Source organism: Dermochelys coriacea, chromosome 1 (genome assembly GCF_009764565.3).
Source record: "Dermochelys coriacea isolate rDerCor1 chromosome 1, rDerCor1.pri.v4, whole genome shotgun sequence".
Taxonomy (NCBI): domain Eukaryota; kingdom Metazoa; phylum Chordata; order Testudines; family Dermochelyidae; genus Dermochelys; species Dermochelys coriacea.
Window position 1 is genome coordinate 268740312 of NC_050068.2, and position 26354 is coordinate 268766665.

The 26354-nt window shown below is 38.2% G+C and overlaps 1 protein-coding gene across 5 annotated transcripts in view; it reads right to left on the reverse strand.

Annotated features, from left to right (window-relative positions):
* The window catches only part of CFAP54 (cilia and flagella associated protein 54), a 184614-nt gene that overhangs the window by 18380 nt on the left and 139880 nt on the right, over positions 1-26354 (reverse strand). For all 5 annotated transcript variants that reach the window (XM_038387606.2, XM_038387605.2, XM_043491960.1 and 2 more), the window contains 11 exons: positions 25485-25623; positions 23955-24112; positions 23581-23766; positions 21872-21998; positions 19152-19307; positions 14744-14852; positions 11956-12061; positions 11091-11189; positions 9176-9317; positions 4215-4424; positions 2960-3171 (listed from right to left, as the gene is read on the reverse strand). In XM_038387606.2, the coding sequence (XP_038243534.1) occupies positions 2960-3171; positions 4215-4424; positions 9176-9317; positions 11091-11189; positions 11956-12061; positions 14744-14852; positions 19152-19307; positions 21872-21998; positions 23581-23766; positions 23955-24112; positions 25485-25623 (1644 nt within the window). The remainder of the gene's footprint in view (positions 1-2959; positions 3172-4214; positions 4425-9175; positions 9318-11090; positions 11190-11955; positions 12062-14743; positions 14853-19151; positions 19308-21871; positions 21999-23580; positions 23767-23954; positions 24113-25484; positions 25624-26354) is intronic.

Here is a 26354-nt window from a genome sequence, read left to right on the forward strand (position 1 = left end):
GTAACTCCAGTTTTCAAGGTCCTCCAAATCTTTTTGTATGATATTCCAGTCCTCCTCTATATTGGCAATACCTCCCAACTTTGTGTCATACACAAATTTTATTAGCACACTCCTATATTTTGTGCCAAGCTCATTAATGAAAATGTTACATAAGACTGGTCCCAAAATCAATCCTTGAGGAACTCTACTAGTAACCCCCTGCCAACCTGAGAGTTCACCTTTCAGTATGACTCCTAAGATCTCCTAACCAGTTCCTTCCCCATCTTCTCCAATTAACTAACAATTTCCCATGCAGAACTGTATCAAATGCTTTACTGAAATCCAGGTAAATTAGATTTACTGGATTTCCTTTTTCTAGAAAATCTTATCTTCTCAGAGAAAGATATCAGGTTGGTCTGACACAATCTATCATTTGTAAAACTATGTTGTATTTTATCCCAATTATCTCTATGTCTTTAATTACTCTCTTTAAAAATTTGTTTTAAGACCTTGCATACAGTTGAGGTCAAACTAGCAGGCCTATCATTTTCCAGATCACCCTTTCCCCCTCTTTTTAAAATATAGGTATTATATATGCAATTCTCCAATCCTGGGATATGACCCCCAAGTTTATGGATTCATGAAAAATCCTTGCTCTTGGTCTTACAATTGTTCGGGTTTTGCTTCAGCTTTCACATCAGATATGGTAATTTCTACTTCCACACTTTTGCTCCCATCAGCCACCCTGCCATTGCCCCGAACTCCTCATTACCCTTATTAAAAACTGAGGAAAAGTATTTGTTTAGGTGCTGACCCATACCTAAATTATCTTTAATATCCACCCCATCCTCAGTGTTTAGTGGTTCCACTTCTTTACTTGTTTTCTTTTTATTTATATAGCTACAGAACCTTGCACTATTGGTTTTAATTTCCTTTGCAATGTCCAGTTCTGCTTAGCTTTTGATAGTTCTCACTTTATTCCACACTTTCTGATCTCCAAGAGTTAGCTTTCCTTGCTGATCCATCCCTTCTTCCATTCCTTGTAGGCTTTCTACTCTCTCTTAATAATCTGTTGAGATGCTTGTTCATCCAGTTTGGTCTGCAATGCTTCCCTATGAGTTTCTTCCCCTTGCTTTGGATGCAGGCTTCAGATGGTTTCTGCAATTTTGACTTACAGTAATTCCAAGCTTCTTCATATTCAGATGCTTGACCTCTTAAATTCAGTCAACTTCCCTAATTCTCTTAATTTTTAAAAGCTCCTTTTGCAATCATGGAACCTAGTTCCAGACCTATTTTTGTTTCTCCTGGAAGTGCTTGGCTTATTTAACCTAGCAAAAAGAAAGCTTAGAGGGTTTATGATTGCTCTTATTGGGGAAGGTGGGGGGGAAGAAGGGAGAACAAACACCAGGGAGGGTAAAGGGCTATTTAAGCTACAGGACAATGTTGACAACAGACCAAATGGATATAAACAAATTGAGACTGGAAATCAGAAAGTCACTAATCATCAAAGGAATAAGGTTCTGGAACATCCTTATAATAGGAGTTGCGGGGGAGAAAAAACTAGATTATTTTGAAGTGAGAGATGGACAAATGTATGAGTGGGATTGTATGATGGAGTTATTTGTGATGGTGGAAGACACGGCTCAGCAGACCTGGGTGGGGTCTCTTCCAATTTATATATTATGTTCTTAAAAGTTTATGCTTCAGGGCTTCAGTTGGCCACCTGTAAGGTTCAAGAGAGGACACTCCTCACCCCCGCAATGTATTCTTGGGTGGTTTTGTTTGGTCTCCTTCCTCTAAAGCATCAGAGATAGTCATGTCTGGAGATCGGATACTGCATGGGTGGGCCAGGGCTCCAAAGTGGCATTGAGCATTCTCTCTCTCAGATGCTTGGCTGGCTGATTCTTGCTCACATGCTCAGAGTCTAACTGATCACCATATGTGAGGTTGGGAAGGAATTTTCCCCTAGATTAGACTGGCAGTGACTTTGGGGCTTTTTCTCCTTCCTCTGCAGCATGTTCTGCAGCTCACTCACTGAGATAATCTGGGTATATTTCATTTATTAATTCCCTGCCATTGCAGGGGCCTTGGTATATGCCAGTCCCTCCCATGCGCTGTCTGATTCACATAATAGTTTAGGCTCCTGTGGACTGTAATACTTTGGATTTATTGTGTAGGTGCTGGGTTTCTGTTGGTGGCCTCTGATATGCAGAAGATCAGGGTAGATGATCTGGTGGTCATTTTTGGCCTTAAACTCTATGACTGTGAGATCTGGACTGGACTAGTTGCCATGTTTGTTTGCAACCCTTCAGTCCTGAAAGGACTGACTCTAAAACTACTAACTCAGCTGGTCTAATAAGCATATTTACAATTGTAACACACCTTTAAAAATAAGCTAAACCTGGAGCTAAACACCTCTGCAGTGTCCTCTTTAGACAAATAAACAGAATTCATTTTTTGAAGAAAATGTTTCATAATATTGTATGTAACATATATAATATATACAAAACATATACAATTCTGATAGGATAGAAGGTTTGTACAATCTGAATATATATTAGGCATTGGGTATTTTTGGTGTGATGCATGGGGATTTGACCAAAGGATAAGACTAAAATATTGGTCTTCTATCAAATAACACTGAAATTTTCTTTAGCTTTTTATGAAAATTTCCCTTTAAAATAACATTGTTTAATTGCTACTGTTTTTCATACTATAGACACAATGTACATTGGATGTAATTCACTCCTGTGCAGAGGATCAGCACAAAAGCCTGGGCAAAATTAATTCCTCAAAATAAGGCTTGAGTAGGACTTAAGCGTTGCATGGGCTTTGTGCTGGCCTTGTGCACTGGTGTGAATGTCACCCTTGTAGAAGAGCTGGTAAGAAACAGAATATTTGGAGAGTCCATGAAGCTCTCCATGAATGAGTGCAAGGCATGTCATGCAAGAGTGACAGGGAAATAATTTTTAAAACATACCTTTACAGGAATAGCAGCCAGACTAACACCTGGTTTTTCTAAAAACTGCAGCTGTTTTGGAAAATCTTCAAGACAACAGGTTGAATATATATACAGATGTTTTTTTAGGAAAAAATGCATTTCTGCTAAACGTAGAACAATTCCTGTATCAAAAACAGAAGTGAACAGTGCATCTTCCATAGAAAATGGTCCAGGTGTTGATTTGGAGACAACTTTGGAAAGAGAAAATATTCATTAATTTACCATTTGCTATTTAGAAATATAGACTTTCTATGACTGCTTGACATTTATAAATCCAAATCACATAGTAAATTTAAATAAATTCAGCAAAAATCTGTATATATTTTTTTCAGAATTACTAAAGTGATAGTTCTTAATTATTGGTTTCAGAGTAGCAGCCGTGTTAGTCTGTATTCGCAAAAAGAAAAGGAGTAATTGTGGCACCTTAGAGACTAACAAATTTATTAGAGCATAAGCTTTCATGAGCTACAGTTCACTTCATCGGATGCCTTTCGATGCATCCGATGAAGTGAGATGTAGCTCACGAAAGCTTATGCTCTAATAAATTTGTTAGTCTCTAAGGTGCCACAATTACTCCTTTTCTTTTTTCTTAATTATTGTTGTTTATTTGAATAGTAGCACCTTGAAGCCACAGTCATGGACCAGGGCTGTCTGTAGCTGAATACACATAACAAAAGTAGCTTAAGAATCCTTACAATTCTGTGACAGACTAGAGCACCCACCTCCCAGTTGGTGCTTGCAGAAAGAAAAGCTTTCTGAGGTGATTTTAAGAGTTGCTCAGTGGAAGGAAGAATCCATCTCTCTCAGGAGCTCAGTTAGGGGCTTACCCCGAGACAACAGCTGCGGAGGACCAAAACCACCCCTGGAGCCTGGCATGTAATGTTGTTTTTAAGTGCAATTCTCACTATCACCTTGACAATCAAATGTTTACTTAGGCCTCCGTAATTAAAAAGAAAGTTTGAAAATGAAATAGGTTACTGAAATAATAATGAGAAACCAATTTCAAGAGACTCATTTGGTGATGAAAAAGAGACATAATATGGTATCCTGAGTCTATGTTCATTTACATTGGTTTTACACTGGCATAACCCCATTGACTGAAGTTTCTCCTGATTTACACAGTGCAAAAGAGCTCAGAATCAGGCTCAGTATTAGGTACTTTGGAGCTAGTTTCAGAGAATAACTCTCCTAATTCCCCTGGCATCAAGAAAAAAGTAAAACTGACAGTTCATACCAAAGAGAGGGCTCATGTTATATCTTATTAAGTAATTATGGTAGCGGATTAAATGGACCCATGTTATAGTTTGTTTCCTCTGGTTGTCCTTGGAGATATTACATGCTGTTCCTTCACTTTCTATTTGGTCCTTTTCACTTTGTATGATTTCTTCATTTTTGAGAGAAGGGGCCATAAGGTTTTTATAGCGAACCTCATATCCATATTCATCTGCAAATGCAAAAAAAATTAAACCTAATTCATACCCGTTTTATTCAACCTTGCAATTTGCAAGTTTAAAAGCTAAGGTGTACTTCACAGCAGAAAGAAACTAAAATGCACACCAAAAGGAAGTTTTATTTTCAATGCTATTTCTGAGTCTTCTGCTAAACTTTGTCATCTGCAGCTGAAATGCCATTTGTGACCCCAGCAATGTGGCGATACAAGGGAAGCAACTGTAAAGCCCTTTCCAACCTGCACTTGTATTTGTTTACCAGCCAGGAGAAAATGTTTTTAACATTCAATATTTTAACATCAGGAGTCAGATTCTGCCTGGCCCTTATGTGAACTGAAGCTGGGGTGGGGGACAGGAGGAGAGGCACATGGCACCTTCAACCTCTTTGCATGGCCCACATGAAGGCCAGGCAAAACTGCAGTTCCTGTGCTCAGGGGAGCACAGTCCCCTGAGGACATGGAGACTGTGGACACAAACGGTTTGGGAAGGAGGAGGAGGAACATACTCCCACCCCTTTCTGCACCAGCCTGGGGAGCAGGCTGTACCTAATAAAGGGGGGAGGCAGGCAGTAGGTGCACAGTCCTTGAGCTTGAAAGCTCCTGAAAGCAATGACTCTCCCTGGGCCCCCTTGAGGCAGTGTGACTTTTCTTACTCTGCGCTGTGCCCAACAGATGTGAACTATTTCCAGAGTGCATACAGTTTCCCATACGATTCTTCCTTTAGTCATATTAGGCCATTACACATTTCCATATTTTGACTTATTGCCTTCAGTGGGTCTGATCTTCCCATTGATAGTGCACAGGCAGACGGCTATGTGGGTGTAGAACACTACTGATGTCAAAAGGGTTTGATCTGGGCACAGCAGTCCATATGTGCAATCCACTGCAGGATAGGACTTTGACTTTTCATTTGCACTGTGCAGTAGGGTCTAAACCCAACCTAATAAGATGTTATAATAAAAATCACTCTGTTCCAGTTATTTCTAATTTTTGATCTTTTGTTTAACCACTTGTTTTACTTAATCCATGACAAACTCAAAAAGCACATTGGCTAATCTTATTTCTTTCTTTTAATGAAACCATTTAAAGGCCAGATTACTTATACAATGTATGGGTCTCTGACCCTCCTTGTAGAACTTGCTCCTGATTTTGCAAGTGCTCTGAATACTGAACTCTATGAAATCGGTTGGGCATCCTGCTCCCAGAATACTTGCAAGACCAAGCTCCTTTTTTGTTATTTCAACCATGAGGACTGATGGCTGGCACTCTCCTGCATAAAACTCCTTTGCCAACTTCAAAAAGGAAATAACTGACTGTAAATTTCAGAGGGCAGCATCTATACTCAGCAGGGAGTGAGCAAAATGATCAGTGAGGCTAACACTCTACACTGCTACTCCTGCCCTCCAGGGTAAGAAAAACCTAAAAGCTAGGGAAGTTTTGTCAGTTTTGCCAGTCTTGAGCTAAGGAACTAAGACCCAGAAGTGAGAATCGTGCACAGATGCTATCTTTAAAGAAGTTATTATTAGCGCAAAGCTCTCAGCACAAAAGAGAATGTAATCCTCACAATGCAACAGTAGAGATGGAGTAGTAAGTATTACACTTCTATTTCAGCACAGAACACAGGGAATCTTTGCATCTGCATGCCTGGCAGCACTATCTGAACTATGCCTGATTTAGTCTCTTTTCCAATTCCTTGCTGTTTTCAAAGACTACAAAATCTTCCTCTACATTCTTGTCTGTCTCTTACAACTATTCAAAAAAAAAAACCTTTGGTATTAATTCCCAGTGGCAATCTCCCAAACAATATGTGTGCATATAGAAAAATAAGTAATGCCTCCATTATTCCCATTTTCATTGTTACAGATCATTTAATTGTTAATTGTAAAATGTACTTAAATGCCCACACTGTATACAAATGAAAATTTAACAATTTCCCTCATTAGTGCCTCCAAATCTAATATTTTACATGCTGTGTTGCTCATTTTCATTTCAATTCTCCTTTTCTTATTATGGCTTATTACTTCCTTTCTACATCCTCCATTCTCCTTTGTATTCCCTCTCAAAACAACCAGGACAAACACCTGCAACGTTTGCTAAAAGAAAAATGATAAGCAATTGTCAGCCGATGGAACTTGTACCAGACAATTAAATTAATGGAAGGCTATAGCACACAACCCATCTGTTTTTATAAACCAATCACAACACATCTATTTAACAATGGCATAGTAAGCAGTCATTGCTCCACTTCACCAACATGTATCAGACAAAATAATTCCATCTCCAGTAGTCATTTGGAATAACTGAAATTAAGTCATTAGAACAGAACATTATCACAGCATCAAGGTTTTCTGTTTAAAAAAATATATACATCTCTGTTTTGCCTCGGTATTTACATAGCATTTCAAAATCATTGTTCCACAGCAACACTTTATTTCACTGAAATTATTTCTTAAACAAAAACTGCCATTTCATCATTTTTAATGAGCTCCATTGTTTGCAGAATAATTTTAGAGGTTGGAGGTAAAATCTCCCTTTTCTAATTGTACATTTTATCATTCAGCAAACATGGATGATTTTTTACTTTGTTTCTCAAATGGAGCTTGATTTTTAAGGGAATCTTTTTTGTTTATTTTTACTATGAGACTGATCTCTGTGTAGCTCTAGGAACAGGGTTTGTTATGAATCAACCAATGCAAGATCAGAAAACATTATTTTTGGCTAGGTCTTACATAAAATCTACTGAATATATTTTTTTTATTTACTGGACTGGAAAGATAGTGTTGGATAGTGGTTGATTAATAGAGTATAATAACTAGAATAGATCATTAGGGCTGCAGGTTTGTCACTAAAAAGAAAAGGAGTACTTGTGGCACCTTAGAGACTAACAAATTTATTTGAGCATAAGCTTTCGTGAGCTACAGCTCACTTCATCGGATGCTCACGAAAGCTTACGCTCAAATAAATTTGTTAATCTCTAAGGTGCCACAAGTACTCCTTTTCTTTTTTGCGAATACAGACTAACACGGCTGCTACTCTGAAACCTGTTATTATGCGAGGTTTGTCACTGTGATTTTTCTGTCTGCCTGTGACTTTTCTCCCTGTCTGTGACTTTCCCAAAGGGTGGGTCACTGGCCCAATGCATAGCAGAGGCCCAGGGAGCAGTGGGGAGGTAGGAGCTGGAGAGTGAACCTACCTCAGCCCAGTGAGGAGATATGAAGAGGCTGGAAAGTGAGCCTGCTCTGCATTCACCAAGCAGAGCGTTGCTCAGGTTTGGCCCCACTATCCCCGCATCATGGCGGGAGGATAGGTGGGCAAAACTTCATTGAGTGGCATTATGACCTAGCACGGGGGGTCACAGCACCTCTCAGGTTTGGCTCACTTGCCCCTCTATCATAATGGGGGAGATGTGAGGTGGTCAAACCTGAGCAGTAATGCAACCCTGCGTACTAGGTCACAACAGTTAGAGTGGGACACTGGGCCCAACCCCGTGGGACAGCAGCTGCAGAAGTCTCTGCTGCAGGGTGAGCATGGGGCACAAGGCAGAGTCCTGCAGGACAGGCGCTGCAGGAGTTGCCACTACCCAGGGTGAGTGCGAGGCAGGCTTGTTCTCCAGTCCCCTCTCCCTTCCTCACAGAGTGGGATTAGGGTTGCAGTGCTGGGGCTACTGCAGGTGGGGTGGGGCAAGGAGGAAGGTTTTTTTTTAATAAAAAAAAATCATGGAGCAGTCACAATAAATGTAACGACCCATGACTTTTACTGAATTTACCATGAGTGCTCCAGGATTTTTGATAAAAAATGCCATGACTAATCTGCAGCCCTAATAAGTGTTTTATAACTGCTTAATTTCAGAATTCCTTTGAAAAACAAATCAAACAGAACCTTACTGACTAATAGTAATATTTCTTTTTTTATTCCAAATTCAGACATTCCAAGGTAAAACTAACCTTTAGAGAAAAAATCTGCCCTAACTCACTATGTGAAAAGAAGCAGTGGTAGCTGACCAGAGGGTCAGGAGCCATCCCTCTGGGCATAGGGCAGCTTGGCTCAGATAATCCTGATTCAGCATGCGCAGCTGTCTTAAAAAGTAACAGTTTAGCAGTGTGTCCATCCCTCCCACCACACACACTGATTTACTTGCCAACCCCAGCACGCTCACAGAGAGTTAGGTACACAGTAACGCTACTAACTCAGTTGGCCACGCTCCCTTGGTGATATGAAGTGCTGGCAGGTGAGTTAGCTTGCACTAAAACCATTGCATAATGACAGGTTTCAGAGTAGCAGCCGTGTTAGTCTGTATTCGCAAAAAGAAAAGGAGTACTTGTGGTACCTTAGAGACTAACAAATTTATTAGAGCATTTGTTATAAATTTGTTAGTCTCTAAGGTGCCACAAGTACTCCTTTTCTTTTTATTAAAACCATTAGGAGTGTAATTTGTCCTGCTCCTGTAAGGGTGTACTGGGGCAGTGGCAGATGTTCCCTCTTCTTTAAGTCTTGTACTTCTTTGCAAGGCAAGGAAGGGTTTTGTCTTTACCTTACATATATTACAAATAAAATGTATTACAAGCATGAAAAACTAATAAGTAAGCTTTCATGTTTCTTGACTACCAAAAAACACAAGTGATTGAACCCAATACCAAGGTAAACCAGATGAGCTGAGTTTACATATTGAATTCACTATAATATTACATGTGATGGATATTTTCCATTGATTATTAAATGCTCTACAGTTGTTAGATATAAAGTAATACCAGACAAAAAATCTTTGTATGAAGCAAGAAGGTCCATATAAGCAAATTCTGGGATGTTCTGTTGTGTTGCGGCTTTCACTTCGTTTCCTTTAACACTCTTCTTTCCAATTAATAGCTGAGAAGCAAGCATAGCTTCACTGACCTAAAATTAACATTTAATTTAGTCAGAATCAGGTCATTGTAAAATATATATATAGAGAGAGAGAGAGAGACTAGAAAACAGACTACAAAAATTAAGCACCCAACACCAGAGGTGACGGGGGAAATCTTCCATTTCTCTCTGACATAGAGTACATATCTCACTTAAATAGATTATTACTGTTGACAACTTAATTATTACACAAGTGATTTCAAATCACACATCCTCACCTGGATGCCACTGATGTCTGTCCACATGTCAAATGTGTATGCATATATATAAGGCACTTAATTCCTAGATTTGCATTGAATCAAAGTAAAAGCAACCTGTGTCAGACATAGCCAGGAGAGATTAAAAGCATTGCTCATACAGCATTCATTTTAAGTATTCCAAATAACATGCCTGGCAGAAGTCCCAATGAATTTTAATTCTTGTCTCTCCTGTGTTGTGTTGTCTTCACAGCTGGTAGGAGTGAAATACAGGGTATGTTTACACAGCAAAAAAACCTTGAGGCAGCGAGTCTCAGAGCTCATGTCAACTGACTTGGGCTCATGGGATTTGAGCTGTGAGGCTATAGCAGTGTAGATCTTTGGGCTCAGGCTGGAGCTCGAGCTTTGAAACCTGGCAACGGAGGAGGGCCTCAGAGCCCAGGCTCTAGTCCGAGCTCAGACACCTACACTGTTATTTTTAGTCCAGCAATGCAATCCTGTCAAGGCTAAATTTCCTACTCTGGCACTTTCAGTGCAGAAGGTGGGGCCCTGCAAGGATTCTAAAAATTAATACTGGCCACTCCAGGCTTCTATTAAACTCCCAAGTTTAATTTCTCTGACCTTGGATGGGTAGATGCTGCCACCACCCAAGTGCAAGAACCCTTTTGAGAACTAAGGAAGGTGCACATGGGAATTCCTTCTTGTGGGGTACCCTCAAGCCCTTTACACTCTCTCACACTCACACACACACACACGAGCTGAGAAAGAAAAAAAAAGAAATCAGCTATTGCCACCAGCTAGTTAAACAACATGTGCACAAACCTCTTAAGACACAAAAATCCAATTCTGTTCTTAAAAAAAGGTAAATTTTATTAATTAAAAAAAGAAAGAAAATACATCTGGGAATTTAGGCATTTGCTAGCTTAAAAAAAAACCTACAAGGATTAAGTATCAAGAATAGCTTTCTTGAGGTTCAGTTTAAAGGTTACAAGCAAAACAAAAAGCACCTGGGGTTAGCACAGAGGAATCCACAAGCCATAAAGGAATAAAAGAGATAAACCTAATCCCACATCTTCCTAAATATTTCCTGATCTACTTACATATCTGGGGTTTCAAATGAGCAGTTTCTAGGTATGATACTGAGGATTTTTCATATCTGGCCCAAGCTTCTTAAAGCATAGCTTCTCTCCGGGAATTACATTTTCTCCGGGAGAACCACCACAGACAGACAAAAGGGGAATCTTGTTTCAATTTTAAAAAGTTCTAGCCTTCCCATTGGCTCTTTTGGCCAAGTGCCCACTCACTTCCTTTTACCTATGCATAGCAGTGAGACTTTTTAACCGTTTACAGGTAAAGCAATTCGAGAACAGTTACTAAGGGATTTTATAGCTACTGGCTGGCTGGGTGTCCATAAAAGGGAGTCCCCCCCTTCATTTATCACAGAGCCCTAGTCAACTGACCCAGGGTCTGAGACTCACTGCCACAGATTATTTTTATTATTTTGCTGTGTAGCCATATCCAAAGATGGGATCAAGCACAAAAAATCTCCCCCAAATATCACACCAACCTGTGTAGCTGCTCTGATTGCAATCCAGGCCTGTGCTCTGTACACTTCAGTTACATGGGAAATTCTCTTCATAGAAGCCAAGTGTTCTTTGGGAGTAGTCTAAAATTTAGCAACAATTCATAATTAGGTTGGTAGGTTTGCCATGGAAATACATAGTTGGTGGGGAGAAGGTCCTGGAGGAGTCATGGTAATTAAGTTACAGAAATTAGTAACATTTGTGAATAGTCAGATGTATTTTAAAAACCACGCAAACTATATAAAGGGGTCTCCCCTATATTTTTGAAAGCACATGATGATCCCTCTCTTTTACAGAGTTCTTGTATACAGCTTTTTCCATTTTTTGTCAGTAAACGTTGTCTTGAGTTTTAAGTGACCTTTCTATTACCTCTTTTTTCCTTACCTACTTGACCTGTATTTCCCTGATGATGTAGTGCTTGTGACTGTACCTTACAGTACACTAGTCTTTTGTGTCTGCAATGTTGCCCCTCATCTCCAGTTGTAAAACAGTACAGAAATAACAATATACTGAGTAACGGCAGTCTGAAAAATGTTTGTAGTTCAGTTTATAATGATACTTTGTTTGAGAACCACAAATTCATTAGTATAGAATCTGAAACCAAGCCACAATTTTGGGGTTGTTCTTCTGACCTCAATGTTTTCCTGTTTATTTTAAACCATTTTTACATACAACATTAACATTGCAAAAAATAGCATAAACCAAATTAACTAAATTAGAATCCTACCACTCTACTTTGTGTTAGTATTATTTATTTGTAATATATATTGTGGTAATGTCCACAACGTGCTAAAGGAAGACATGGTCCATGCTCTGAGGAGGTTACGATCTAAAAAAAGGAGTATGTACCTTTGTTTTGGATGCCTCTATCTTAACAGTTTGTGAAGCTTCTTCCTTATATGTAGCCAAATGGAAATATAACAGTGCTATCTCCAGGTAGGATTTCCTTATCAGCCTTCAAAAATAAACACACAAATGCACTGATTTTAAGGCCTGAAGGGACTATTACGATTATCCAGTCTGAACTTTTACATAATACAGGCTGTAGAACTCCAGTGGTTCCTACATCCAGCCCATAACTCCAGTTTGAGCTACAGCACATCTTTTAAAAAGATCCAGTCCTGATATAAAGACTTCAAGTAAGAAAGGCATACCATACCAGGCAAGAAAACCTAACAAATGGCATAACTATTTAGGAACATGCAAAATATATTTTGTGTAATATGCAAACAAGTACTTGGTAAACAAAAACTGTTTTTGTCAAACTGATCTGGTTCTATGTACACAATTTGTACATGTTCCTATAAGCACAATCTACTGCTTCAATGTTAGGTCACATGTCCACTGCCTCAGTTTCTCTCTCTCATGGATGATTGATTTGGGGTATAGCTCTCCAGACAAATCTATACAAAGGTCCTTCCTCTTCCAGGAATAAACAAAACGTGTCCAGACAAAGAAGAAAGCCCCTTCAGCCCTGCACTAGGCTCAGCTGAGGTACAGAGGAACGTAATCCCTCTCTCAACTCAAACCTGACCCTGAGACTCTAAACTTTCAAGCAGGGTGTCCTCTTCACTGTGTCTCTGGGCCATTTCCTAAATGTCCTTATAATCATGGGCCAAGACTCTATGGTTGGAGAGATTCCTTAATATTCCTGCTCCCTGTAGGTCATTTTTCCAGGCTTCCTAATTGGCTCTCTCCAGGTCCTCCTGCCACTCTGGACTCTTCCTATGTGAAACACAGTCTCCTGACTATGTAGTCCTCTTTCCAAGCACAGTCACATGCTGAACTGTTGCCAATTCACAGATTTATTGTGATAAATTCCAACCGGGACATGATTCTTGTGAAACAAAACAAGAGAGAGACACTCTAACACACTGCTGTGTAGACTAAGGGAAACTGCCCTAAACAACAAAAATCAAAAATCATGAGTTCTAGACCCAGCTCTTCAAAACTGTTAATATTTCTGTGCATGTCACAATTCTTATTCTGAGACAACATCTTACATTGTGGGGAATAGCTCTCATTCACCAGTTTCACAGATTAGATAACTAAGAGCTTGTACAAGGTCACTTCAGGTACAGTCCAGAACAGAATCCCAGTCTCTAATACAGAACTATGTCTCATCTACTTCACCACACATTCTTTCAGAAGGAACATGGCACATTAGATGCTTATGAAACCTACACTAACACAGTATGGTACTGTGTCACCCTCTAAAAGGTAAGCCACATATAAAGGTTTATGCTTCTGCTACTGCTTCTGTGCTCAGAGTTCTGATTCTTTGGCTCAAGTGGTAGAGGATCATGTTTTTACATGCAGAGGACCCCAGTTTTGTCCCCACAGAGAACCCAATCAGGGGCATTCCTATATTTGGCTATATTGTATGTAACCATGAGACCACAATCTGCTCCCTGAGTCAGGAATAGAAACTAACAATCTTGATGTCCAGTATCCCAAAGCTGCTCATCCTGGTCCTCACTGCCTGAATCAATTCAGGCCTCTAGGTCCTTCCAGTCTATTGCCTGCTTTTTGCTGGTAACTAATACCAAGGAACACTGTTCTCGTTTCTGTTCCAAGGCACATTTGCCCTTCTCTATCTCCATCTGTCCTTTTGGTTGTTTCTAGCTGCTAACTCTTTTATCCTGCCAGGCGACAGGCACCTACTCCTCACCTACTCTCCCTGGGATCCCTCATACAGCTGCCCTTTCCCACATATTCAGGCCAAGCTGCTCTTGAAGTCATTGTCTGGAAAGTTCTTTAGGACTCCCAAGCTCTGGATTGGGCTTCCAGGTGCTTGAGGAAGATCCCTTGGGCAATAATAGTGTTCAGATCAGGAGCAACGGTGATAGCTCAAGACAATAGTCTTTACTATGCTATGATGTCAGGCAACCTCACTGAGACCTTGGTAGGTGGCCTGAGCTCCCCCTAGATGCTCATAGCCACTCCGCGGCTGTTGTTACTCTCTCTAACATAATCAAATAGTCTTCAAGGTCATCACTTGGGCCCAATTTGGCCAGTCTGAGGTCTGAGTTGGTTCATGCAGCCTCAGTCAGTTCTGACATTGGCACTGGACCCCTCCAGCAGCCATTTCAGGAGAAGCTCCTGGCCATCCCCGTTCTTCCTCTGCTCTTCCTGTTGCTGCTCATATTGATGTTGGTTGACTTCTAACATTTCGGGTCACTAGTTCTGCTGTTCTTGCTTGGTGGCCAGCTGCACTGCCTGACATAGTTGCTGGTTTTCTATCCTTTGGATGTGGACTGCAATTCATGTTTTTTAAAATGAAATAAAACCATCAACTTAAATTTAGCACTTTTTGTTCCTGGAGTTGAAACAGAGGGTAAATGTTCCAAAACAAAACTGAAAGTTCTAACTTTTATCTAACATAATACTTATGTGTTGGTTATTTCAGTGTTTATGGAAATGTATATTTAATCCCCTGCAACATTTACATTACATAAGAAACTATATCAATATTTCTTTTATCTTGGAATAGATAATCTCTCCAGAAAGAGGGAAAGAAGCCTGTCCTTTATAAAAGAAGCATCACAAAAAGTCCCAGAATAAAGCCAAACACTACATAGTGGCACATATCTAAAGTGAGAAAGTATTATGAAAACTTTTATTCACAGTTCCTTACCCAAAGTTTTGATCATTTCGCTGGCTCACTTTTATGGCATTCAACAGGGTTTCAGCAGCTCGTGGTGACTTATTGTTACCTGCTTCAATAATCTGGCGCTCTACCTTACCTAAGAAAGAAACACAAAGCAGTTTTGCATGATTTTATTCTTTTCTCTGCAAGACCCAAATTGCTTTTTCCTGCAGAAAACTCAGGTAACAACATGTCGCCTTTTTTCTCCTGCTGATAAGCAAGTAATGGGCATATATTCAGTTTTCTTCAATTTGCTTTTAAATGTAATGTATATCAGTATGACAAGTTATTCCAAACTGAAGTATTACCCTGTATTGAAATACGTGAAATAGTTACAATAATCAACTTTGGAAACACAGTGACACCTAGATGTCATTAGAATCCAATGATGCATGTAAATATTTCAGATTGTTCTTTCCAATATATATGACTTTGAACCCTACTGCAATGAATTTAACGGGACTCTGTTATTTAATTCCATAGCATTTTGAAATTTGTCGCAATCCTCTCATTCTCTTTACTGTAGACCGATGCAAAGAAGTCATTTAGTGACTCTGCAATATCCTTATCCTTCTTGATTGTGTCCCTTACTCTCTGATAAACTAGATAGGTGAACAAATGATTATCTTCAAAAAAATAATGGAAGATAGGAGAGATTCCAGAGGACTGCAAAATGGCAACTATAGTGCCAATCTATAAGAAGAATTAAGAAAACCTAGGGAATTACAGACCTGTCAATTTAACTTCAGTAACTGGAAAGATAACAGAGCAAATAATTAAGAGATCAATTTGAAAACACCTAGAAGATAATAAGGTGATAAGTAATAATCAGCATGGATCTGCCAAAAACAAATGTGTCAAGCCAACCTAATAGGTTTCTTTGACAGGCTGACAAGCCTTGCAGATAGACGCAAAGCGGTAGGTATGATATATCTTGACTTTAGTAAGGCTTTTAATACTGTCTTACATAACTTTCTCATACACATACTAGGGAAAGACAACCTAGATGGTTGGTACATAAGGTGGGTACATAACTGGTTGCAAAACTATTTCTAGGGAGTAGTTATCAGTAGTTCACAGTCAAGCTGGAAGAGCATATTGAGTGGGGTTCTCAAAGGGATTGGTCCTGGGTCTGGTTCTGTTCAATATTTTCATCAACTATTTAGACAATGGCATAGAGAGTATGCTTATAAAGTTTGCGGATGACACCAAGCTGGGAGGGGTTACATGTGCTTTGGAGGATAGGATTAAAATTCAAAATGATCTGGGCAAACTGGAGAATGGTCTGAAGTAAATAGGATGAAATTCAACAAGGACAAATGAGAAGTTCATCCGATTAGGAAGGAACAATAAATTGCACACATACAAAATGGGAAATGACTGCTTAGGAAGGAGTACTATGGTAAGAGATCTGGGAGTCATAGTGGATCGCAAGCTAAATACGATTCAACAGTATAACACTGTTGCAAAAAAAAGCAAACATCATTCTGGGATGTATTAGCAGGAGTGTTGTAAGCAAGACGCCAGAAGTAATTCTTCTGCTTTACTCTGCACAAATAAAGCCTCAACTGAAGTACTGTGTCCAGTTCTGGGTGCCACATTTCAAGAAAGATGTAGACAAATTGGAGAAAGTCCAGAGGAGAGCAACAAAAGTGATTAAAGGTCTAGAAAATATGACCAATGAGGAAAGATTGAAAAAACTGGATTTGTTTAATCTGAAAAAGAAAAAACTGAGGGAGAATATCATAAACAGTTTTCAAGTACATAAAAGGATGTTACAAGGAGGAGGGAGAAAAATTGTTCTTGTCAGGGCTGGATTACCCAATAGGCAGACTAAGCACATGCTTAGGGCACCAGCAAAGCAGGAGGCACCAAAAAAAATAAGTGTTTTTTTAAAAAGTTTGATATTTGATATTTCAAAAAAAGCATTGAAGTAGTCATTATGGCAAAAATCAGAACTTTGTTAGACTTCCTTACACTCCACTACACACTTTCCCCCCATTTTTCTGTACTCTTTTTATTACTTATCCCCACCTAAACCAGGGAGGTGTCCTACTAACATAGATCAAAATAATGCGAGGAAATCACATTTTGATCATTGCAGAATGGAAATTTTTTGGGATTGTTGGAGCTTGTGACTCAGTTTAACCCCTTTTTAGCAGGCCATATTTCAAAATATGGGATTGCTGGCAAAGGTAACCCATCACACTTTTCCAAGACAATATGTGATGAACTCATTGGTCTAATGAGTGACAAAGTTCGTTCAGCTATTGTGGATGAAATATGTACTGCTGGGTACTTCCGTTTAACTGTCGACTCTAAACCTGACCTTTCACATATTGATCAATTGAGTATTGTACTAAGATATGTGTCTCCCACAGATGGAAAACCAGTTGAACGATTTATAACATTCCTCAATTTGAAAAGCCACATTGGTGAAGAAATGGCAAATCAAGTACTGCATTATCTGTGCCAAGTTTGCAAAAAAGATTTCTCGAAGTGCAGAGGTCAATCTTATGACAACGCTGCCAACATGTCAGGGCATTATCAAGGAATGCAGAAGAATTTTTTAGAACAGAACAAATATGCCATATTCATACCATGTGCTGCACGTTCTCTCAATCTTGTTGGCCGCAGTGCTGATTGTTGTCGGGTGGCAGTAAGTTTTTTCTCAACAGTCCAGTTACTTTATACATATTTCTCTGCCTTAGCACACCAATGGGCAGTTCTTAAAACATATTTGGGCAATGATCATGTGTTGAAACCTCTTTCTAATACTCACTGGGAGGCTCATGCAGTGTCAACAAGTGCAATTCTGGAGTCCTACTCAAAGATTGTGGATGCATTAGAAAGTATAGCTGAAGACCAATCACAAAAGGGAGAAACTATACGAGAGGCAGAAAACATTGCAAACAAGATGCAAGAACTAGAGTTTGTATTCATGTTGACCACGTGGAATGAAATTTTACAATACTTTTACCACACAAGTCAAGCTCTCCAAGAAAAAGAATTGGATTTGAAAACATGTGCAGACCTCTGTCAATCATTAGCACTTACACACTTTGAGGAATGATTTCGAAAGATTTGAAAGACATATCAAAAGATTTCTTGCCTGATACTAACTACACAAAGAAACCCAGTCCTGCAAGTGAATCAGGAAAAAACAAGCAAATGATAGCAGTGCAACAGAAACAGCATTGAATCCTAGAGACAAATTTCACATATCTATTTACTACGCTATAATTGATACACTTGACTCTCATATGAAGAGGAGAGGTGAAGTGTACAAAGAAGTATCAAGTAGATTTTCTTTTCTGAATGATATGGACTTATCTGACGAACAATATTCACAAGGTTCCCAAAAGCTAGTTGACTCATACCCTGTTGACTTGAACATGAATCTCTGTAGAGAAGTATGGAAGTTCCACTGTTATATGCATGCAAAGTTTAATGAAACAGGAAAAATGAAATTCAGTCACATTGATCTTCATGACACAATATTGAAAAATGGAATACAATGTGTATTTCCAAATGTAGAGATCGCACTACGTATTTTTCTAACATTGATGATTACTAACTGCTCCGCAGAACGCTCTTTTTCTCAGCTGAAAGAATAAAAAACCCTCAGAGAACAACAATGCGTCAGGACAGACTTGATTCACTTTCCCTATTGTGTATGGAAGCGGACATGCTTCGTCGAGTCAACTTCGATTAACTTATCCAGAATTTTGCAATCAGAAAATCTAGAAAGAAGCTATTTTAATTTCAGCATACATGCAAGTTTTGTGTCATTTCAAAAAATAAAATTTTATTTTATGGTATAGTATTGTTTTTATTTTAATTACATATGGGGGGGGGGGGTACCATAATCTTTTCAGTGCTTAGGGCCTCTAAAGGTCTTAATCCGGCCCTGGTTCTTGTTAACCTTTGAGGATAGAACAAGAAGCAATGGGCTTAATTTGCAGCAAAGGAAGTTTAGGTTGGACATTAGGAAAAACTTCCTATCAGTGTACTTAAGCACTGGAATAAATTTCCCAGAAAGGTTGTAGAATCTCCATCATTGAAGGTTTTTAAGAACAGGTTAGACAAACACCTGTCAGGGATTGTCTAGATAATATTTAGTCCTGCCTTAGTGCAGAGGACTGGACTAGAAGACATCTTGAAGTCCCTTCCCGTCCTAATGATTCTATGAAACTCCTCTTGTATTTCTGAAATATGTCATTATATACTGTACTCTTGTTAAATATATTCAAGTATATTTAAATGCAGTAGAGATATTTTTAGTCAGTCTGTCAATGTGGGAAATGTCAGGAGCATGTATCCATTCTAAGGCATACTGCAGGCATAAGAATATGTTGGAAAGATAGTCATGTCACACAACCAGGATTTTGCTTACCTTTCTGAAACAGAATTTCTGCTTCCAAATCTAATTCTCTTGTTGCGGATGTTCTGCAAAGATCCAATGCTGTTTCTAAGTGACTGAGAGCAGGTAACCATTGTAATGGATTCTCTCTTTTAGATGTGCAAGATACTTCTTGAGCTAATGCATGTGCTGAAAGGAAAACATTTTAGGCAAGCTTTGGTAAATTGTTTATCAAAAAACACAAATACTGTAAAAAGGAAATAACTTCCTGGCAACAAGAATTATTTTACAGTACTAAACTCCAAAAAACTAAATGTTGCAAATATTTTCAGTGATGTACTGTGGAGCTGAGAGATCATGAAGATCTTTCAACACAATATGATGTAAACAAATCACCCTGGAAAAAAAAAAGAGGACTTGTGGGACTTGTAGCACCTTAGAGACTAACAAATTTATTTGAGCATAAGCTTCATCCGATGAAGTGAGCTATAGCTCACGAAAGCTTATGATCAAATAAATTTATTAGTCTCTAAGGTGCCACAAGTCCTCCTTTTCTTTTTGTGGATACAGACTAACATGGCTGCTACTCTGAAACCATCCTGCGTGGCTCAGGTCACATGGGCCACGAGAACCAGACCTTGCAGAGGACATTTGGAAGGACTGGCAGTGAATCATTCCCTAGTTTCACTTTAACTTTCAGATTCTATACAAAACTAACATTGCCAGGAATCTCCAAATGTCAAAGCCCCTTTTGCACCCTTCAGATCTAGAGGCTTCTTTAACATTTTCCATGGAACTCTGCAAAGCTTATCTATTCTCCTAGGCTTTTCCTAAAGGTTTAGACTGAAGGGTAAAAACTGACCAAATGAGGTCATTATTTTGCTAGGTGATTTATATTATGTGAACTGGAATTATATGGATGGTAAGTCACTGAGCTGTAGCTCACGAAAGCTTATGCTCAAATAAATTTGTTAGTCTCTAAGGTGCCACAAGTACTCCTTTTCTTTTCACTGTATTTGGAACTCTTCTCTTTATTTTTGTATATTTTAAACATTTTCACAAGCACCTTTGGGAATACAACTTTTATGAAGAGAAAGAAAAGAACCGGAGCTACTGAGATTACATTGTCATTAAAGTTACACGATCTTGGCTCCAGTTCACACTGTAAATACCATACTGTAGAGTCAGATGTGCATACAGTGTCTCACATCACATATGGGCAGCTGAACCATCAAATACCATTTGAAACACTGACATTGCATTTCCCCCCTCCCACATGGTTATTGTAGACGGTCACAGTATTGCCACATTGCTTCTGCACTGCCTTCAGAAATGGGCCCTCGGCCAGCAACCACCACTCTCTAGCCACCCAACTCTGAAGACAGCAGCACAAAGGTAAGGGTGGCAATACCATATCATGCCATCCTTACTTCTATGCTGCTACTGCTGGCAGTGCTGTCTTCAGAGCTGAGCTCTCAGCCAGAAGCCACCACACTCTGGCTACCCAGCTCTGAAGACAGCACTGCCATCAGGAGCAGTGCAGAAGTAGGGGTGGCAATAATGCAACCCTCCTATAATAACCTTGCGACTCCCCCACATTCCCCTTTTGAGTCAAGACCCTACAGTTACAACACCGTAAAATTTCAGATTTAAATATCTGAAAGCATGAAATTTATGATTTTTAAAATCCTATGACCGTGAAATTGACCAAAATGGACTGTGAATTTGTTGGGGGCCTAACTATATCATAGCCATCTTTGTGAACCAAAGAGACCACTCTGCCTTGTCCTAAATACTGACATCTGTAATCTACCATGATTCAGATACTACACCAGTGGTGGGCAACCTACGGGCTGTGTGTGGCCCACAGGCCACAAGTTGCCCACCACTGCACTACACCAAAAGACAATTGGCAGGAGGGAATATGCAGACAAGATTAATATTGTTTGTGTAACTTTAGCTATGAATGTCCTGACTTTTTAAACATTTGGCTTTTCACTGACAGAGGTCCAGTAATGATTTAATTTAATTTAAACATCAAACAGAGTTTAAAGCTTTTTTCTGAGTATGTTCAGTACATTTCCAAGTAATTTGCCAAAAAATATCATGCACTGCTAGTTACACTAGACAAATGAAGCAGAATTTATTTGTTCATTAACAGCTCACACACAGCATTAAACATTATAACTTATTTTATTGAGAGAAGAAATATTGGCCCAGATTATCTCCTATTCTTTTTTAAAAAAATGTTTAGTTACCATAACAACTGTTCTCTGAGATGACTCCCCTTGGGGATCCATACATTAGGGAGTTGGAATATATATGGGCAATTCTCAGAGAATAAATGCTGTGTGTGACACTCAGCATGGTATTGTTAACTTCTACTTGGAAAGAATGAAAGTTATTAATTTAAAACTACACATTGCACTTGGCAGTTGTATACATAACACTCAGAAAAGCAAAATGAATGGATACGTGAATGCAAAGTATATGGAATATAGTAACATGCATTATACAAAACTATAATATTTATGTAAAAATCATATTTTTAAAATGTTTATGGTTGCTATTTGCAATGACTGTATTCATCTACTGAAGATTTCAGAAGGAAATATTTTCCTTACGTTTTTACCATTACTTAATGAAAAATTGATGTAATTCATACCCCTCTGGTACTATTTCAGTTAATCTGATATTAGTTTTCAACTATTCATCAGACCCATTACTGCAACAATGTACTTGATTTTTCTTACCAATTCTCATTTTGACTTTTGCCAGTACGTTGATAGCTGGCAAGTAATTATTTTTCAAAGGAACCACAGGACTTGTCAATGCAGGGTCTTCTATGCACTGTTCAATTGATTCTCCAAGGGTAAAAATCTAGTAAAAATGTATTTTATAAAGATAATTATACACAATACAAACTATGTGATCCATATTATATACATCCAGGTTGCAATTCTGCACTTTGAATGTATACAAGGGTATACATATACAATGTATACAAGGGTCTGCGCTCATAGATCCAAAGACCCACTGACTGACTTCATTATGTCTTATGAAAGCGCACTGAAGAAGGGCTTGATACTCCTGAACTGCTGAATTAACATCAAGTGTCCTCTCCATTGAGAAGAAAGTTCCTCTAAGTTGGGTACTTCAAATTGTATCCCAGATGGGACAGACACAAGGTCAATGAGCTCATGATCAGGTTTACAAGTCTCAGGCTCTGAAACAGGATAAGGGCTCCAGAAGCAAATTCCCTAACACCAGAAAGTCATCAAGAAACAGAACCTCCGACACCTTAGTTCTGGAGATGGAATGCTGCTACTGCCAGAGTTGAGAAAAGATCTTGAAGCCAATGAGAGACTGTCTCACAATAATATAAATTCATGTGCCAAAACTACAAGCACTGTTGACATAGGGGGAGTCAAGGCAATTAGGAACTTCAGTTATGCAAGCTGTAAAACTATTCAGGTTAGCAAGTTCCACAGGTGGAATTCTAAGAGGACAGAAAAGAAAAGGAGTACTTGTAGCACCTTAGAGACTAACAAATTTATTTGAGCATAAGCTTTTGTGAGCTACAGCTCACTTCATCGGATGCTGTAGCTCATGAAAGCTTATGCTCAAATAAATGTGTTAGTCTTTAAGGTGCCACAAGTCCTCCTTTTCTTTTTTGCGAATACAGAGTAACACGGCTGCTACTCTGAAACCTGTTATTATAAGAGGACAGAGTGGTCCATTTCATTCTTGATCACATAGGTTTGGAGACATAACAATTTAATAGTTTAAGCCACTGCAAGTCTACACTTAAGGAAGGAGAGAATTTAATCTGAAAGCTTCTTTTGTGAGCCAGTATCAGGAGTGGGCAGAAAATGAAGAAGGGCATGTCTACTTCCCAATAATAAAGGAAATAGCATATTACTATAAATTTATGTTACAAGTGTTATGCCTTTAGATGAATTTTAACTGTATTTAGGCTTAAACTCTTATGTAAAATCACTTTATTTACACCATTTCAGTTTATTTTTGTGAATATCTATAAATACTAAATATTGCTATTTTATACTTGATTTCTGGTTTGGTTTCTGTCCAGATTTTCAGAGGTGTGGAGCACTCTTTGACTTTAGTGGGAGCTGTGGGTGCTCAACATCCTTGAAAATCAAGCCATTTATTTCAGTACCTACATAGGGATTTGGATGCCTAAGTGCTTATCCATTTCAAAATGATACAGGATAGTATTTAAAGTACAGATTATCTACATCTGCTTCTAACCCTTGATGAGTTGTAGGAATTTGGTAAGATCTAATTTTGTACATTGTATAATCTGAGGAAAATTGGATTATATGCCCCATTTCTTTCCAATGAGTTGCTAAAATAGTTTCCAGAGTATGTCACAAATGAGAAGAGTATGAGGAGTTTGCAAATCACATGAAACTAACATAAATCACCAATATATCCTCACCTGTTTAATGGTAAATTTGTGAGCCAGAATTAACAAGTTTAATCGTTCGACTGCAGAAGAGTGATGCTCTGTATCCTCATCCATTTGTGTTGTCAATATGTCAGCCAGCAGAAGCATACTTTTCACTAGTGTTAAAGAAGCCATTGGGGAAATAAATGGCTTTTCTTGGAGTAAATTAATTATATCCTATTTAAACACAGATAAAATAAACCAATGTTATTGTTTGTTTATAAAGACACAAATAAAATGAAAAAGTATGTTATATTCACATTATCTAAGAGGTATTCACTATTTCAGGATTATTTTGTCCTGGCAGCAGTTTTATTTGGCAAAAACCAAAAAAATTAACAACTATTCTTTGTTTTCATTCAAACCTGCAGACGAAGCTTAATGCCAGTCACTGGGCGCCTTTCTTGCAGGTCAAGTATAACAGCTTGCACCATCACTTCAGCCTGTGTCTCAATGTCACTGAAGGCCTCTGCTTCTATTATTACTTCATTTATTAGACTTGAGCAATCATTCATGTCATTTTCTAAAAGAAACAAGGGGATTAAAAATAAAAATAAGATAAAAATTATTTTACAGTACCTTTCTCTACCACACTTTAAGGTCGCATCCACTCTGAAAAATGACTATAAAAGTGATATAATGGGCTTCCATGTTTATTGTGTTTCACTGATTTCAATATCAAATGTGTTCAATTTACAAGAAAAAATGGTTTGTTTTCAAATTGTCAGCATTGCCAACACACACAAGTTGGGTTCTTTTCTTCTGAGGCATCAGTACAAGTAATGAAGATTCTGCAAGCCTGAGGATATTCTCCAATTACACCTGCTCAACTCCACTATTGTCTTCAAAAATCTTCTGCCAGTTACAACTTTGAAACTCCATTAACCTTTATATGGGCTGCAGATGCAATTTAGAGCAGAGTTGGCCTGCAAACCTACGTTAATAGAGATGATACTCATGCCAGAAAGACCACAGCTTCAGAGCCCTTGTTGATGAAAGCTCACGAAAGCTTATGCTCAAATAAATTTGTTAGTCTCTAAGGTGCCACAAGTACTCCTTTTCTTTTTGCAAATACAGACTAACACGGCTGCTACTCTGAAACTTGTTGAGCTTGTATGACTTGAAGTAGGAAAAACATCAGCTCAATTTACAATTAAAAAAATTCAGTCTGGAATCAATAAGACAATAAATTTTCCTGTTTTACAGTCACCTTTCAGAGTGGAAGTAGAATTGTAAATACATAATTTTAACATATATTTTAATGTACATGTATACATAATGCAATATAGTTAACACCAATACATAATTGTGTAACTGATGAAATTTTAACTAACAATCTTATGTACAAAAAAATTCCCTAGCAATTTTGTGCAATTAGTGGCATAAAGTATTTTTATACTGTCATGCTCAAATGCTTGGAAATAAAAGAAACTGGAACAGAACATTTCCATTTATGGGAGCTATATAAAGTCAGCACAGCAGAGGAGTATTTGAGGTTTGCTCAAAATAGAGATATGTAGCAGCAATAAATTTTAAAAATTAAGTGTGCCTATTTAACTTAATTGCTTTAAAGCACATCAATTTTTTTATTACATACTTGATTTTTCAGAAGGTAATGAGCATTAAATGAGCCTTTTTTGATTTAATGGCTTATACTTTATAAACTAGAGGGAAAGACCAAATTCAGAAACAGAATATTTTCCTGGCTGTATTGGCTGAATTCAGTATAAACAGTTGTTTACTGATAGTGCTAATTTTAATATTTTATTATTTGTACTGTAATAGAGATTGGGATCAGAGGACCATTATGCTGGGCACTATACAGACACCCAAGAACATATGGTCCCTGCCCAAAGAGCTTACAATCTAAAATACTAAAGCAAAGACAGTAGTACCTTTCATGTCACAAATGCCACGGATCTGTGCTGTTAGTGCAGTCACTAATGCCATGCGACATCTCAGCCACAGACGTATGTTCATATGTTCTTGTGCTATTACATTGCAAGGCAGCCGAGTACTGTCTACATAAGAATCCTGGTCATATTTCCAAAGTCAATAAAAAAAAATTATTTTGTGAATCAACTACTTTAACACAAACAATGCAGAACTGTTTGTGTTAAGTTTATGTATTTGTTAGTATAATATAAATCAAAATAATACAAATATTTTAAAAATAGCATAGTTATAATTTAAAGTTTATTCAGTTTGGCTCAATCATTTTTATTACAGATGTCAATTTATGATTTATTAAGTTAAAACCCCATGAAATAATGAAATCTACAATGAAAATTAAACTGTGGTAATGTGAGAACAAATAAATATGTAATATGTTGAGAATATGTGCCGGTGATGAGCATGTGATAAATTCAAGTACCAGGTGATAAAGAGCATTTGTTATACACTTTTGATCACCTCATCTGCACTCTGCCCACTAATCCACTGAGACTAATTCTAACATTTCAAATGTCTAAGGCACCTCAAGCAGTTGTCTTCCAAAACAAAACCTTCTGCTTTTCGCATTCTGCTTCTAGTGACACCCATTCAACATAATTGGCTTGCATGTTTGCAAAGATTGATGAAAATTAGATACAAGGCTGGATTCTGACCTTCAAAATCAGTTTCCTTTAACGATATTTTATGTTGAAAGCCTTAACAATTACTGCAGTCCATCTTACATTTTAATTGTCACTGCTGGAGCTACAATATGTTGGACTGTCAAGATAATAAAAGACCTCAGTCAAAGTTCTGTCAATCCTTAGACAAGT